Genomic DNA, 15,794 nt, shown 5'->3' with positions numbered 1-15,794 from the left:
CCACCTCGTCCCCCATCATGACATTTTTTTTTCTTTCTTTCTGTGTCAGGTGTTCACAGTCTCGAAGGATCTGGTTCCTCGGGTTTTGTCTAGAATCGTTGAGTCCGTTGCGGATGAAATGTGCCGTCTTATGCAGTGTGTGTCCTCCTTCAGCAAAAACGGAGCCCTACAGGTAGGTACACACTCACACGCACATACCCGCAGTCGCAGAGCAGTTTCTCACTCATAGTAGGACCCTGACTCATAAGTCGACCACTGCACTTGGGGGGAATTACCTGTCATTTTTGATAAAGCCATATTTCAGTTCAAGGTACCATCTGGTGTCAGTTGATGATGATTACATGATTACATCTCCATTGTTGCCCTTTTTCTGTAAACCCCCATACAGGCTCGACTTGAACTGTGTGCTCTGAGAGATGCTATAGCCACATACCTAAACGCCGACAGCAAGTAAGTGCAACAAATACAGATCCACACAGTGGCAGAGGCAGGAAGTCCCACATATGTACCCAGTGATTTATGGCTGTGGATGTCACGGACATAAATCTTAGCAGTCACACATCCCTCACTACAATCCCTATTTATGTTAGTTGGAGGGTTTTGGAAAGGAAGTGAAAGTAATCTGGTTCTGTTGTGTGCATGCACTGTGATGTGCGCCTCTGTGTGTGTGTTTGGGTGCGCGTGTATGTTCATGTATGGCAGGTTAGTGTGCCCGCATACACACACAGACCCATCTTGAACTGTGTTTTCTAGTTCTCTATCGTTAATAAATGGGTTCCTTTATATGACATTTTTAACTAAGCTTCTCATTTTCAGCGCCAGCTTCAAACTGGCTTTGGAGTCTCTGCCTCAGTTACACAGCGGCGCCGATAAGAAGTGAGTCTAATTCCGGTATATGTTACTAATTGGAGGGACTGTGACCTTTTGGTGTTTCCTTTGTGTCTTTGAGATTAATCTTTAATTTTAATATTATCTGCAGGTTACTGGAAGAGCTGCTGAACAAGTTTAAGAGCAGCATGCAGCTCCAGCTCACCTGCTTCCAGGCCTCCTCTGTCCAGCCCATCAAGAGATAAATCTCATCCACTCCACCACCCAAAACAGGAGTCTGTGTCTTATCTATTAGCTAATGAACTTTGCCTGTATCTCTTCAGTTATCACTTTTTTGTTTACTCATCACTTTCAATTTCTGCTTTACTCGATTAAACACAAGTGTGTATTCATCTAATCTCGAAGACACTAAATGAGTCGATTTCATTGTTACTGTGCAGGACAGTCCCTGTTACGTTGGGTATGCTAATTATGTACGGCCACTCACGTACTGACAAGTAGTGAGTGAGTGGCTAATGTGCTTGTTTCTAGAAAGTTCAGGAACAGTCTGTCAGTGGGATGTGGAGCTGCAGACTCTGAATGAAATGTGTGTCAAAGTAACAAGATTTTTTTAAATGATGACAACAAGATGGTTTTCATGTACTGTGCCATCTGTATTGCTCAGTAAGTTAACTAAACATAAGCCTTCAGCTAGAGCTGCAAAATCTCAGTCTGTGAGCTACATGGAACTGGATCAGATCCTGATCCTGTCAGGATTTTTAGACATGGTTGATGGTTTGTTTTTTTGAAAGCATTGTACTGCTTGAATCTTTTTCACGCAGCCTTATTGTGCTATCACATTTCATTGAAATCCAGCATGTTTGTCAGTAAGCTTCAACTGTGGAAACCACACTGATGTAACTGTGAGTCAGTTATATTGATGCTTTTCTTCTAATAAAGCACCATCATTGGAATTTACCATCAACTCATTTTTTTTCTCACCTCATGAGACATTAATACAAAAATGCTTCTTTAAGACTGCAGTAAATTCTTTTGTATTACCCTGCCAAAAACCCAGTAATACATGAATATTTGATTTAACATGTGTTTTAAAGAGGATGTACTAAACAGCTTTATTTAACTATGTATAAACACAGAACCTGCATGTGGCACCATATACATAGACTCGTACAAGCTAGTGGGATCAGTGGGTTGTAGAACCACCTTGAGAAGCAAAAACTTGATATTTTCTGTGTAGCTTTATCAGTGTCTCATATCACTGTGGAGGAAATTTGCTGCACTCTTCTTCCTAACATTGCTTCAGTTCATTGATATCTGTTTACGCACAGCACTCTTAAGGTGAAAGCATTACAGTAAGGTTGAGGTCTGGACTTTTGTGTTTCATTGTAACACCATGATTCTTTCCTTTTTCAGTCATTTAGAATACTTTTTGTGCACAGAGTTCTTGGTTGGCTCAGTTTCTGCAAGGTACCTGGGTCCTGTGGCTGCAAAGCAAAACAAATCCAAATCAACACCCCTGCACCACTCGGATTTGACAGTTGGTATGAGGTGTTTGGTTTTCACTAAACATGGTGTTGTGCATTATGGCCCAACACCACCACTTTGGTCTCATCTGTCCATTTGGACATATGAGTCTTGATGCAATTTTGCAAACCTTTCTTCACAAGCACAAGAACCTCACGTTTAAGCCGTATATTCGGTTTTGTCAAAAACGGCAACCAAATATTGTTGAGCTGCGTACACAGCGACTTAGGTCTGACACAACAGACAATCAGTTATAAAACATTTATTTCGAATTGTCAGAATGATGTCACTCATTGTATAAAAGGAAACAAGTTTAACAACCGGTGAAATACATGTCTGTGTACATCGTGCTTTCCTTATGCAAGGGCTAAAATCATGAAATTCATCCAAAGTTTAAATGAAAATGTACAAGAGCTTTCATGTCTTTAATTCATCTGACCAGACTGACCAGTTCCTTTTTTCAACAATGTCTTTATTAGTGTTTTAAGTAATGACAAAATGAGAACAGAAATGCAAGCTACACCTCTACAGATGCATGGCAAAAAGGCTAAACTCACATGTAACTGTTCCTTTAAAAGGTGACCAAGCATGCAGGCATGTTTTACAACTGACTTCATAAAAGCTGTTGTAAACTTTGTCTTTTTTTCTTTCTAAAAATAGAAATGTTTAAGGAACATTATTCTTTCTTTATTTAATCTTTGTTCTGTGTTTGTAGGAGGTAAAGTAAAATACCCTTACTGGCCACTATATAATGTTTTAAGGTTTCTTAACCAATGCCATGCCTTGTCTGCTGTATTGGATGTGATACAACGACTGGGTGCTAAGAATTCCCCAACTGGTTTGCAGTGGTTCCTGGACGTTGCTGGGTGAAAGTGGTTGCAAAGAAGCTGCGCCACTAAAAAACTCCTAGCGTTTGCTATAATTGCTAGCAGATTGCCTGTAGTTGGTCTGCAAACATTTGCTAACTACTAGTTGAGTGGCAGTTTGCTTGCCTTCAAAGTTGTGCCCCAGCACTGCTGCCAACACAAAAAAGCACAGCATTTATTTTGAAGGCAAACAGTCTCTATTTATTGTTTTTGTTGCACTTTTCACAGTTTAACTACAGCTCAGAGAGCAGCTGGGCAGGGTTTGTCTCAAATCCATCATTTCCATTTAAAAGACAGCTGCAGCAATATGCTAGCAACTAAACTAATCACAAGGGGTCTTTTATGAACTGATCTGGAAATACCCATTTTCCTTTGCAACAGGTGGGTTGTTAGAGAAAACAAATGGGATTTCGCAGACTGCCATCAACCTCTAGCAACTAACCAGTCAATGAATACTCTGCCTCACCACCCCAACTGGTTGTTGCCAAATGATCAAAGACCGGTCTCTAAGCGTTTGTGACTGGGACCTTATTAGTTTGACCCAACAGTGTCTCCGTGATTGTCCAAAAGTGGTCTGCAAGTTATCACATGGTTAGTTGTCAGACATCTGCAATATCTCCATATGTGCTGTGCAGGATTTTCCCACTCAAACATCTCTAGGGTTTAGAGGGAATGGGTAAAAAAAAATGTCAATGTCAGAGCTCATTACAACCAAGGAGTGGATGAAGAAGCACATCTCTGAATGCACAACACATTAAACCTTAAAGCAGATGGGCTACAGCAGTGAAGACAACTGAATGCCACACCTGTGGGCTAACAACAGGAAACTAAGGCTACAGTTTGCAGAAGTTTACCAAAATTAGATAACTGAAGATCAGAAAATCTTCTCAATTACTTCTGCAACATTCACAGAATTTGTCCTATATAACATCAAACTTGGATCTACTCTATTTTGTATCAGCGGTTTCTTGGTGCACACTGAGCCCCTCAATACTACCTGAGCATTGCTTAAATGCTACAGTCTGCCTGAGTGTTGCTGCTTAACATGTCCATGTCTTCTTCAAGCAAGATAACATGCAATGGCACAAAGCATTGAGGCAATTCTGAAGGCTACTGCAAAGTGTCTCTATATACAGTTCTCTATTCAGAATAAACCTCTACTGAAGTTCTTTAAAGATAACATCAAGCGTTGAAAGGTGCAAAATCTTTCCACTTAATTGTAGGTCTGTGAGAATGAAGGGACTTAACCTCGATTTTAACCTCAAGAGTTCATGCAATATTTTTTGTTAAAACCCCCTGAGTAAAAGCTGAAAGTTTACACATTAATCATATCTTCGTTTTGTCATTTCGATCCACTGTGGTTGGGTATAGAAACAAAATTGTGACAACTATGGTTCTGTAAGACAAGTATTTCTGAATCAGTCGGTATTGATACTCTCAGCTACAATGTAAAACAACTAAAAGCACTGCAAGGGAGGACTTGATTGCAAAAAGCAGCTTGTTGAGCAATTGTTGGCTTGGAGATGAGATTGTAAGGGTGTGACTGATATTTTTGGTCCAAACGTGATGTATGGTGACTGTTCAACTATAGTCGTTAAACTTATCTGCAGATCCAAATGTCACGCTCAGTAGTGGAAATTCTAACGAAGGCACACTTGCAGACAGTTGGTTTGTTTGCACCATGGCTCAGTAGCGGGTTTAGCTATTCATCTCTGGAGCTGCAGCTCACCAGTTCACTCATTCTGTCTGGCATGTCAGCATCTAGCTGTCAGGGAGGAGCATGAACACAGGGCGTATGCAGGGTGGGGACGGAGTGGGCCGTTACTCGGGGCAGCGAGCAGAAGACACAGATCCCAGAGGAAGAGAGCGACAACAGAAAGTGTGGTTCTGTGTGGGTGTAGGGACCTAAGCGAGCAGTTGTGGTAGGTCTAGTCGCCCGGGCAGACACGCCCACAGCTCACATGAGAAGGTTTGATGAGACACAAAGGGTTAACTGAGGACACTGTCGAGATCTGCTGTTGTGTTTTCTAGCAGGAGATGACCCATTAAATTTCAGCTTTTGAATGTACAAACCACACCTGTGCATTTCTGTCTACATTCATCGACCTCAGACTTTTTCTCTGACTTGGTTTCCCATCTACAAGTAGGGGAAAGCCGTAGAGAGCAGGCAAGAGTTGTTTTGATTCTCTGCGTTCTAAACTTAGCACTCTGCCTCCCACGGATTCATTCACAAAATAAGTTCAAAACCCCAAAGCCTTATCCGCTCTCCACCAGCTCTCTGTTTACAGTAACAGAGGTGAGAAAGGGGAGTTTTTTCTCTTTCTTTTTTATTTCTATTCTGTTCCATTCTGGAGACAATATGACAAGATCTGCTTTAAAAAAACAACAAAAACATTTTTGATCTTCAGTTTTCTTTGCTGTGAGTGGGTAAATAAAAGGATGGAGAAATTTGACACATCACAGAAAAGTTGTCCCCTCGATTGTACCTGTTTTTAAGACAGATGTTTTACAGCTGAGCTCAAAAGAAGAAAACATTTTATAGAAGTGGCCAAGATTAGTAAGAAGCAGAAAAACACTGGAACAAGACTGGAAAAGCGTGGCATTTAGACGTGTCCTACTTTTTGATTTGTTTTTGTTCCAGGTAATAAGATGCTGTAGCTATTGTGATTGACATCATGATGTTGGCCTATGTACTGTACATAATTTTATATATAATGTGATGTGATATTTTAGCCCGTCACAAAACATTTCACTGATTACAACCTCCATCGATTCTGTTAGGATGGTGTGTAAAATGTGATGGGAACTTTAGCAGTCTGGACTGTTTTTGCAACAAATGCTGTGCAGAATACATGTAAGCTGTTGTATATATGGTCTTGCTGAAACAGAGATATGTTTGACCGCTAGAGTTTGGACAAAGTTGATCAGGACAACAGGACAATGATCTCAAGCGCACCAGTTAATCTACAACAGAATAGCTGCAAAAGAAAATCAAGGCGTCACAATGGCTTAAAGGCCAGACCGCCACCTGACTGAAATGCTGTGACGGGACCTGTGCATAAACAAATGCCCGCAAATCCCAATGATGTGTAGTAAAGAAGAGTTTCACAAAATTCCTCCATAATGATTTGAAAGATAACTAACAGGGACGTTGCAATTAACTGATGCATCTTTTGCTGATACATTTTTAAAAAATATTGAAATCAGTTAAAATTGCATCAATTAAACTGAACTATAATATCTTTGGATTTTAGAAGGAAAAAAAAAGATGCAATCAAAAAGATTGAGTCCAAAGCCGTGTAATTACCCACCCTGCCCTTCCTGCTGAAAAGGCATTTATTTTCAAAGTAAGCTTTCTGAGTTGTTTTTAACCTCAAACTGATGACATCTTCCTTTCTTCCTTGCTCTTCTTCAAAAATATTTTGTGGCAGTTACAGAAATGTTGTTGTTGTGGGGTTTTATGGTTGTTTTCCATGAAAGTGGAAACAGACTCTAATCTATGAGCAGAAACCAGGAAGGCTCTCTCGAGCGCTGCACGGAAAACCAACCTCTTCCTCTCTCTCCGCCCCTCTTGATGTCATCATATTGTTTGTGATAACCAAGTGTTTGATTAACCAGTCACATCCTGCATCTGAACCACATTTCCTGTTCAGACGCTCACGCGTAGTGCTGATGTTACCATAGAGCTCACACAGTTATGAAGAGATCTTGTCACTTGTTACGTTTTTAGTCATTTATTTATTTTTGAAGGAAATGACACTTTAAAAAAAACAACAACAAATGTTCACTTTAACCCTTTCTCAGATCTGCTATATAACAGTCACATTTAACATCACTATTTGATATAAAATTGAGTTAAAAAAGCTTATCTAAAATCAGCTCCCTGAGTTGCTCTCTCTCTCACACACACACACATACATAAACACAGCCAGGCACAAGACTCCATTCATAATTTACTAAATGATGGTGATAGTGTCTCCTAACAGAAATGTATTTACAAGGAAAAATGTTTTTAAAAATTAACTAAAAAATACAAAAGCTCTTTTGCTTCACTTTTTTGCAGACAGTCAAATGAAGAAGTATGATAACAGACAGTTGAATACAAAAACAACAACATCAAACTGGAGCCAGTAGCTCCTTAGCTAGCAGGGGCTAGCTATGGTTTTGGTTATTAGCTTATATTAGCTTATATTACCTTAGCACAAAGTCTGAAAATTCTTCCATAGTTTTGTCCAGATATAAAATTAGATTCTTGAGTTTAATTATTTGAAAGTTATGGGCCAGATTTACTAAATGTGACAAAATAGCACATGTGCACAATCTCCAAATAGACACCTCATTGGTGTGGTTAGTTTTACAGGTGATTTACAATTGTTGTGCTCTTCTCTGAACATAGGTGCAGTTTCTGCGCTAAATAACATGTTTGCTGGTTTTCATTAGAAAGTAACAGAAGGTACATTTGGTAATTTTCAAACAGACTCTGTTTCTCTTATTTTTGTTCCTAGTCTATAACTAAGCCAAGCTAGGCTAATCTTAGCTAACCAGCTACTAGTTGTTGCCTGGATTGGAGTAGTTTGTGAATGCTAGAGATCTAATATAACTATTGGCATAGAAAGTGATTAGGTTCATTTGCTAATTTTTTTTAAGGCACAAAACTTTCGCTCACAGTTTTCTATGATACAATCACCTCAGCTGTCAGTTTCATTTGCATAGTAAGCACATAGACAGTACAAAAATACGACCTCTGGGTCCGAAAAAATGAAGCTAAAGCGCCAAGTACCTTAAACCTGCATTCTATCTGAAAGGCACCAGGTGGCAATACTTGCGACTGCAAAAAGACTTCCTATTATATCAAAGTCTTTGGGAAAATTGCTTTCTGTCTTGACCTCTGGAAACACTTTCCTGATGTGTTTATGGTCCTAGTCACTTATTTTGGTTCACATTGAATAAAAAACACGACATTTTTTAGAAATCTTGATCACTAGGTTTAAAATGGTATGCTCATTGGCTAACAGCTTATAAGTGACAAGTTGTTAGCAAACCAAACTAGCGATAATGAAAATGTTCATCGCGAGGTTTCAAAATGGAACTTTAGAAACCGGTGGATGACATCACAATCATCTTTAATACTTTAACACCTTCATTTTTAATACTGTCTACGAGTAAGCATCAAAATACTCATTATGCCCAAAAGAATACAAAAAGGGAAAAAATAACACTGCATTTTTGACTTAACACACACACACACACACACACATACATGCACACACAGATAGAAAAACCATACAGGGCAGATGGTTGCTGACTTAATGTCCATCATTTTTTGTATACCACTGTCCACTTTGTCCTCATCTCAGAGTTTTCTTGCCTGTCGTGTAAAATGTCATCGTGACATTTCCAACAGTCACTTAAACCCGCAAAGTTCACTCCTGCAGGCTGCTGCTGTGGTGATGTGTGATGGCCCTCTGGTAGTCCTCGGAGGCGTTTATGTGCTCTGTGACTCCTGGGTGCTCATAGCTGCGGTAGTAGTGGCTGCCCGGCTGCTGTGCATAGTACAGGAGCTGCCTGGTGAACAGAGGCTCCACCTGCAACACATGAGAGCCAAGGAGGTCAGCAAAATCCATTCAGCATAGCACTATTTTACACAGCACTATTTATTTATTTATTTTTCAAATTCAATACACCCTTTCATTTTTCATTTAGGGCAGGGGTGGGGAACTCCAGGCCTCAAAGGCCGGTCTTCTGCAGGTTTGATCCAACACAGCTGATATAAATGACTCAATGGCCTCCTCAATATGTCTTGAAGGTCTCCAGAGGAACTAATCATTTGATTCAGGTGTGTTGACCCAGGGTGATATCTAAAACCTGCAGGACACCGGCCCTTGAGGCCTAGAGTTGGACACCCCTGATTTAGGGTGTTAGAGTTTGGGATATATTGAAGCTGTTGCAGTTCTGTGACACGCTCCCAAGCTGTTTGGTTTTTGATAGTTTATTATTTATGGGCGTTTGACTGTTGACAGAGATCCAGGAAGGTTGATTCGCTATTTCAACTTTCCCAGCTTTGTTTTATGAAACCATTTTGAGAAGTCAAACTAGAGAAAGGCAAACCATTCCTAGTTTGGTTAAAGCTCAGCTACGTGGTTAGTTTGATTGAAAGTGTGTCAAAAATCTGTAGCTAAAAGGCATGAACCTTCACTTGGCTCATCCATTTTCACTTTATATAGAAATCAGAGTCTCGGGAGGGTGACAGTGGAACCAGGCTGGCCCTGAATCTCAGTGCGACTTATTTAGAAACCAAATTTTGTTATGAAGCACTGTCAACGTTATGACTATGAACAAGGTCCTACAGACTTTCAAATCTTAGGTTTAAACTTTCAAATCCTATTTTTCACTTTTCAGTCCATACTTTAAAGTTTCAGCACTCTACTTTGAACCTTTCAAATCTTAGTTTTGATTTTAAGAACACCAGTTCGAACTTATTGTCAGCTTCCCAGTAAATATTAGGCTTCACTGATCCTCATAAACAAAATGAGAAAAAAAAAGAAAGATCTCTGGATCATAATCAGTGGTTAAACTCGGGGGCGGCAGTCACCTGCACAGTGAGGGTCCTTCTTTGTCTCTGTGGGTCCAGACACTCATCTCCGAAACACAGGAGGACCTGGAAGCGGGACGGCGGCCTTAGCCCGTAGCTCTGAATCTCTGCAAGTAGGCAAAAGGACAAAAATGCATCAGTAACAGCTCTGACACCTAAAACACATCAGAATTGATGATTTCAAGCGAATTTCACTTGAAGTGGTGTGACATTTAGAGTGATTCGAATGGAAAGTCCTGGTCACACCATGTATGCAAATACAATTAGCTGTCACAGCTGGAGCTGCTTAGCATGTGGGCGGGATGATGTGGCTGTGTAGACTTCATGTGACTCTCGGCTTATCATAAAATACTTCTTTAAGAAATTATTCTTGGCTGGCACAGTATGTCATGAAGTGACTTCCAGAAAATCAGCTGAGTAATGAGTCTCAGTTTGTTCTACTGCTAATTACATTTAGTGGATTTAGTTTTGAGTTGAGGTGGATAGTTCTTGACTGAAATCCAAATTTTAGACCAGTTGGTGTTAGTCTATCTATGTACAGCAAGGTGCCAGCTGGTATGAGTTCTTAAGTGAATCAATCAGATTAAAACATATCAACCAAGCTCTGTCCAGTACACCATGCTGATGATTAAGATACAGGTCAGGGACTTGCTGAATTAGGCATGGCACCATAGATAGGCCTTCATTTAAAAGAATAGTAACATACTAACCCAAAAAAGTGAGAACTTTTTAGCCTTTCGAGCACAAGTGATTGTTGATCAAAGATCCTGAGCTGATTTGAGTTTGTGTCCTCTCACCTGTGAGGTAGTCCTGCGTGTGGAGCAGTTTACAGGTGACGTCTCTCTCCAGCTTGTTGGGTTTGTCTCCGTACGGCGACGGGCCTCCCTGCCAGTACACCCTGCTCTGGCACAGCCTCCGGGCATAGAGCCCATCTGCTCGCATCCACAGCAACACTCCCCTCTCGAGGCTGGCTGGTGGACTCGGAGGACACTCGTCTGGCCTCCTCTGGGAGGATAGGCTGTCAACAGGCAGGGGCACCAACTCATGACCTCCAGGCGTCAGGTAGTGCTTATCTGGGTTGCAAGGAGTGATATGGCAGCCATCCGGGCTGGAAGTGGTCACCTCTCTCACCAGAGAGTCCCGGAAATATACGGATACGTGCAGACGGAAGTCTAGAGGAGGACACAGGTAGAAGTTAGCTGAAATTTCTTTTATTTAAAACTCTTTTATGGACTTCTTTGTTTTATTTTTAAAAAATGAAGCACGTAAGGTTTTCAATGTTCACCACAGCCCAAAGTCACAGGGTGCTGCTGTATATTATTATTTCAGCATTCTACATGCTGCTATGTCTTGTACTTCTATAGGAGCGTTTTGCTGAATCTGACAGCAATCTGCATTTTTTTTGGAAATGGTTTTCTGTGTATTGTTTATATGATCAAAATAAACACACAAAAGCAAGAACGATTTGCATCAGATGCAAAATTCCTTCACATGTCACTAAAACTAGACCAAAAAACGAAGCTAGTTTGAACACGCTCGGTCGTCAGCTTTGATTAAAGTTGTGTTCCTTTTTTTCCAGCCTCTAGGGGGCAGAGTAAATATTCAAAATTAGCCGCATGTCTCTTGAATCAAGCTACCACCTTTACCTAAAAATAAATACATTTTAGATTATAGCCACCTCATAAAATTCCACTGATAGCGGCTCTGTAGTTGCTAGATATTTAACTTTATTATTAAATTTGGTGCTGATTTTCTGTCTGCTGTTTGTTATGGGCAGTCAGAGTACAGTTAATAAAAATGGCAGCCTGCAGCATGATACAGATCCATACACTAAATGCAAGAACTGAAATTAAACTGCACTGAATAAAGCCAAGGAACAAAGTCTCAGGTGAAATTAGTAGTTTTCTGACTTCAGCACAGCATTACGCAGTTTCAACCTAATTGTACCTTTAAATGCTAAAATCTGTGTCATACCGTGACATTTTCAGCTGTTTTGATCTTATGTAAATATGCATTTGCTGCTTGTTCTATGTAGATGGATTTTTGCCTTTTTTTTTTAAAAAAAAATAGGACCTAAAGTTTAATTCTCAGCAGAGGATTCTGGTGAGAGTTCCTGATTTTATAGCGTGAGGGGAAAAAGTGAACTGAAAGTATTCGTGTACCTGAAAGTGCCTCTGCTGATCTGATGCTGGCGTCCAGTGTGAAAGGCGAGGGCTGACTCTCAGCTGGACCGTATGAGTAAATTGAGGCTCTTAGCTGGTATCCTGCACACAGAACAAACTATGTAGGCAATGCTAAAACTGATAAAAATGCTTTTATTTTGCACGCTAAATAATAAGCCGTGTACCATTTTCCATGGATGAGCCCTGCCACGGCAGGGTGCGGGGCGGACAGGGACACTGAGTGAAGGGCAGCTCGGGCAGAGAGGCCTGCTCCTGACAGTAATCTCTCCAGCCGCATTCTGGACTCGCCATGTACTGTGGCATCTATAGAGAGGAAAGCAGTTAGCTGAGTGCACATCTTTGATCATAAGATAAACAATCATAAAAGACAAACAGTCTTTGCATGGTCCTTTTGTAATACATTACTCTTTTAGTAGGCTTATAAGGACTTTTTTGCAACTTGTTTTATATGATCATTGCAGAATTCTTTCTTCATCCATAGATTTTTGCTTAAGCTAGTGGTAAAATCCCTGCACCATAAACTCTGATTTGTTTTTGCCAACTCGCTGACTCACAAAAATAACTTAAATCAACTTGAGAGGAGAAAGCTGACTTGTTCATTTTAAGTGTGTAGTACTTTAAAAAGGATAGGTCACAGAGATTAATCAGTGCAGAAAAAAATCAATTATGGTGAGTAACATCTGAAACTACACCCTGTCCGAGAAACTGAGATCTAAGAAATAGACATCACATTACTAAAATACGGATTTAAAACTAAGCATCTGCAGCCTTTGTAGACGTGTTCCATACTTTATGAAAACAAATGTAAATTATTAAGTAAAGCAGAGCATAACTATACTCTTCATTACCCAAGCAGGAAGTACAGATAACTTTACAAAAACTAGGATAGATAAAGTTAAATGCAACAACATTTAATTTAGTAAATGAGAATTAGCATTTACAGTGTGGCAAAAACATATTTTGCCATAAATTGTGTTCCTTTTTTAATCAGTTGCTGCCAAGAAATCTAAAAAGGACCCAAAAACTCCAGAGTTTCTATCAGCCCCTGAAGTCAGCACAAGTCATAGTTGGGGATGCACATCATTACCCTTCACTTGTGTTTGTAAGGTCATCCATGCATGCACAATATGACACTGTCTGTGTCTTCAACCTCCCTCATTCTCTCTGTCTTACTTTAGTCCCGCCCCACTTGTTTCTATGTGCAGGAAAATCACCTGAGTCGGCACAGAGGGGTAGGAGGGATGCATCTGAAAGCTCCCTGGGCTCAGAGGACTGTCCTCCTGTCTGGGTCCTGCATGCCGGAAAAACATTTTTATTAGAAAAGTGCTCTAGAAAATGTCTGAACACATTTTCTGTCAGTACATTTAGAAAAGTCCACATCGATGCAAGTACTTCAGCATGACTTTAGCTGGTGCTTTGACAGTTTGAGGAGTCAGAGAGTTTCCACTTTTTGTCTGATACACAACTAATTATCAGATTGTGATCATCTAATAATAATAACTACAATAAAACACATCAGTAAAACCCTTTATCCAGTTTGGTTATTGCCGCTGTAGCCCAATCAGCTTTCAGTATTACTACCAGCTTAATTCATGCTGCAGTAAACTTTTTTTAACGCTTTGTTAGAAGGGGGACTGACTTTTCTTGGCGCCCTCGGGGATGATGCGGTAAACTTTGTAGGGGTCCGAGATGTCCAGCTGGCTCCTGTCCACCAGTTCCTCAAAGTCATTGCTCTTGTTGAGGGCGCAGCGCAGGCGTGTCTTCCATGTCGGCGGGTCGGGTTTGTCGATGCCCTCCCGAAACTTGCCTTTGAACAGCGCCCAGGCCTGCAGACAGGTCCGCGGGGAAATGTTTAGAATACCTCCCTCAAGTTTAGAATCACACAGCCTGGTCTCTCCTAACTGCGACTGCACGGCCTGTAGAAGAACATCCTCCCGGTGCTGATAACTAGTTACTAACCCTTCAACAATAATTATAAAATAAAACTTTCGTTTATTTTCGCTAAGTGGCTTCTTTGGAGCACATTCATTTTAAAGAAGTTGTTTTGCGTCGCTCTCCCAGTAATGTGTAACTTTTTTACAGCATGGAGGACATGGTTCAAATATTCTTATATGGAAATAATCGCATCCTAATGTATGGAACGAATTTCATGAAAGACAGCAAAACCCTTTTTTATATAATGCATCAGAGAATATCCAAACGCTACTAAGACGCCTAATCGAGTTAATTATTTTTACACACATCATTAAAAGGCTATAAGAGAGTTTAACAGCTCTAAAGTTTGTAATACTTTAACACGTATTGCTGTTGTTTTATTCTGAAAGTCGCAGCTCGCTTGTGGCTGGCGGACCCCGGAGGATGCGGGTCTCTTACCTTAAAAAGCGCGGCATCCTCATCCCGGTTGTAGTCCTGTTTCCCGGCGTGTTTCCACGGTATCCTGAAGATGGTCTTCTCGTCGTTCTCCCAAACCAGACCGGGATATTTCCCGCAGTCCACCTGCTCGATGAGCCACTGGCGCAGCTTGCCGTTGCCGCTGCTCCCGGAGCCTCCGTAATCCACGTCGGGGTTCATCTCTGACCAAAAAGACGCACGGGACAACTCCACTGTCTGCTCCTGTAACGTAGTAATATCACACGCTCTCGTGTTTGTGTGTGTTTTGAAAGTAGACTTGTGTAGGTTTAGTAAAGAATGATTAAGTTAAGTAAAACTACTAAAGGTTAACCCACTGCGCTCCCACGCAGACTAACTTCACTGTGCGCGTCGCAGGCTGATCGAAGCCGTCTTACCTGTGAAACTTGAAAGCCGTCGAGTTTTGATATCAGTCAGGGTCAGAAAGTCCTCATCATTCCGGCGGGCCCGCTTAAATCCACCCAGCCTATGGTGAGCAGAGGGAGGGCGGAGCCGGGATGCTGAGGAGGGTGCACCTGCTGCTTCTGCTAGGCCCGCCTGCTTCCCTCCTGCGAAGCTTATCAGTGCGCACACAGCGGCCGATCTACAGTAATACACTGGGGAAACCCTGCCGGCGTCAACCCGAAGTGTCACACACCCGCACACGTGGAAAATGATAGGACGGAGACGAAAACAATTCTTTGAAATTATAAAGCTTTACGAAAAGTACTCTAGAGTGGTCCAGAGGTAGAAGCGACGCAGAAAAACATCGGCAGCAGTTTTCCCACTGGAAGATTATTCAGAACAGCTGACATAACGCCTCAGACAGGAACACAATACCATATAAGATTATCATTTGCCGTGTCAGAGCTTTAGGAGGCCTGTTAGGAGAATTCGACAGAGGATCAATTCTGTAAAAGCAATGCGGTCCAGGAGTCGGAGAAAACATGGTTTTGAAAAGTTCCCACTCATTTCCCCTCAGTATGATTTTCAGAGTGAGTCTGGCTCCTGTGGCAGTTTTGCAGTGCTGCAATAAATATCCATCAGTGCTTTCATTACTTAAGTGAAAGCAGTGATGTGAGTATAAGACAGATCTAAAAGTGTGTTAGTTACAAACTAACAACTTTTCCCTCCTTATTTGCTTTCAGTTTTGCTGGGATAAGTACAAATACTGATGTGTTGCGTAACCCACAACTTTTTAAGGTACTCAGTTTGTATTTTATATGAAATATGAGAGAGAAACGTGCCTAGAGAGTCATTAGTCATTATGCAGCAGTTCAAGTCAGTCTTATGCTGTCAGCATTAATCAGGAATACACAAACTGTGACATTCTGGGCTGATAACCTGTAGTTATCCTTAAAATTTGTGGATATTTTTAACTTTTCATATGTTTTTTAATTATTCTTATGAACA

The 15,794-nt window shown here is 40.9% G+C and overlaps 2 protein-coding genes across 2 annotated transcripts in view; one reads left to right on the top strand and one right to left on the bottom strand.

Moving 5' to 3' along the window:
• Nucleotides 1-1,785, top strand: part of exoc2 (exocyst complex component 2) — a 48,397-nt gene extending 46,612 nt beyond the window's left edge. The window contains exons 25-28 of the mRNA XM_006797835.3: nt 50-172; nt 389-450; nt 817-876; nt 980-1,785. Coding sequence (XP_006797898.1) covers nt 50-172; nt 389-450; nt 817-876; nt 980-1,073 — 339 coding nt within the window. The 3' untranslated portion in view covers nt 1,074-1,785. The remainder of the gene's footprint in view (nt 1-49; nt 173-388; nt 451-816; nt 877-979) is intronic.
• Nucleotides 1,786-8,534: 6,749 nt separating this feature from the next.
• LOC102793961 (interferon regulatory factor 4-like) lies at nt 8,535-14,810 on the bottom strand. The gene is made up of 9 exons (XM_035910773.2): nt 14,780-14,810; nt 14,367-14,606; nt 13,633-13,819; nt 13,208-13,284; nt 12,158-12,296; nt 11,973-12,074; nt 10,608-10,982; nt 9,811-9,917; nt 8,535-8,803 (listed from the first exon to the last, which is right to left on the bottom strand). Exons 2-9 carry the CDS (start codon nt 14,562-14,564, stop codon nt 8,642-8,644), a joined length of 1,347 nt encoding a protein of 448 aa, XP_035766666.1. The 5' UTR covers nt 14,565-14,606; nt 14,780-14,810; the 3' UTR covers nt 8,535-8,641.
• Nucleotides 14,811-15,794: the final 984 nt, after the last annotated feature.

This window comes from Neolamprologus brichardi, chromosome 17, assembly GCF_056152115.1.
Source record: "Neolamprologus brichardi isolate AB-2024 chromosome 17, ASM5615211v1, whole genome shotgun sequence".
NCBI classification, from domain to species: Eukaryota; Metazoa; Chordata; class Actinopteri; order Cichliformes; family Cichlidae; genus Neolamprologus; species Neolamprologus brichardi.
Note: the sequence above shows the minus strand (reverse complement) of the source record. Positions and strands in the feature narration are given on the sequence as shown.

Bases quoted from the DNA above. Each gene is read 5' to 3' on its own strand.
- LOC102793961 (XM_035910773.2), bottom strand. From the start codon at position 14,564: ATGAACCCCGACGTGGATTACGGAGGCTCCGGGAGCAGCGGCAACGGC. The intron at 13,820-14,366 runs GTAAGAGACCCG...ACCTGTCTGCAG, and splicing joins AGGATGCCGCGCTTTTTAAG to GCCTGGGCGCTGTTCAAAGG. The intron at 9,918-10,607 runs GTGAGAGGACAC...GCCTACTTGCAG, and splicing joins CACGCAGGACTACCTCACAG to AGATTCAGAGCTACGGGCTA.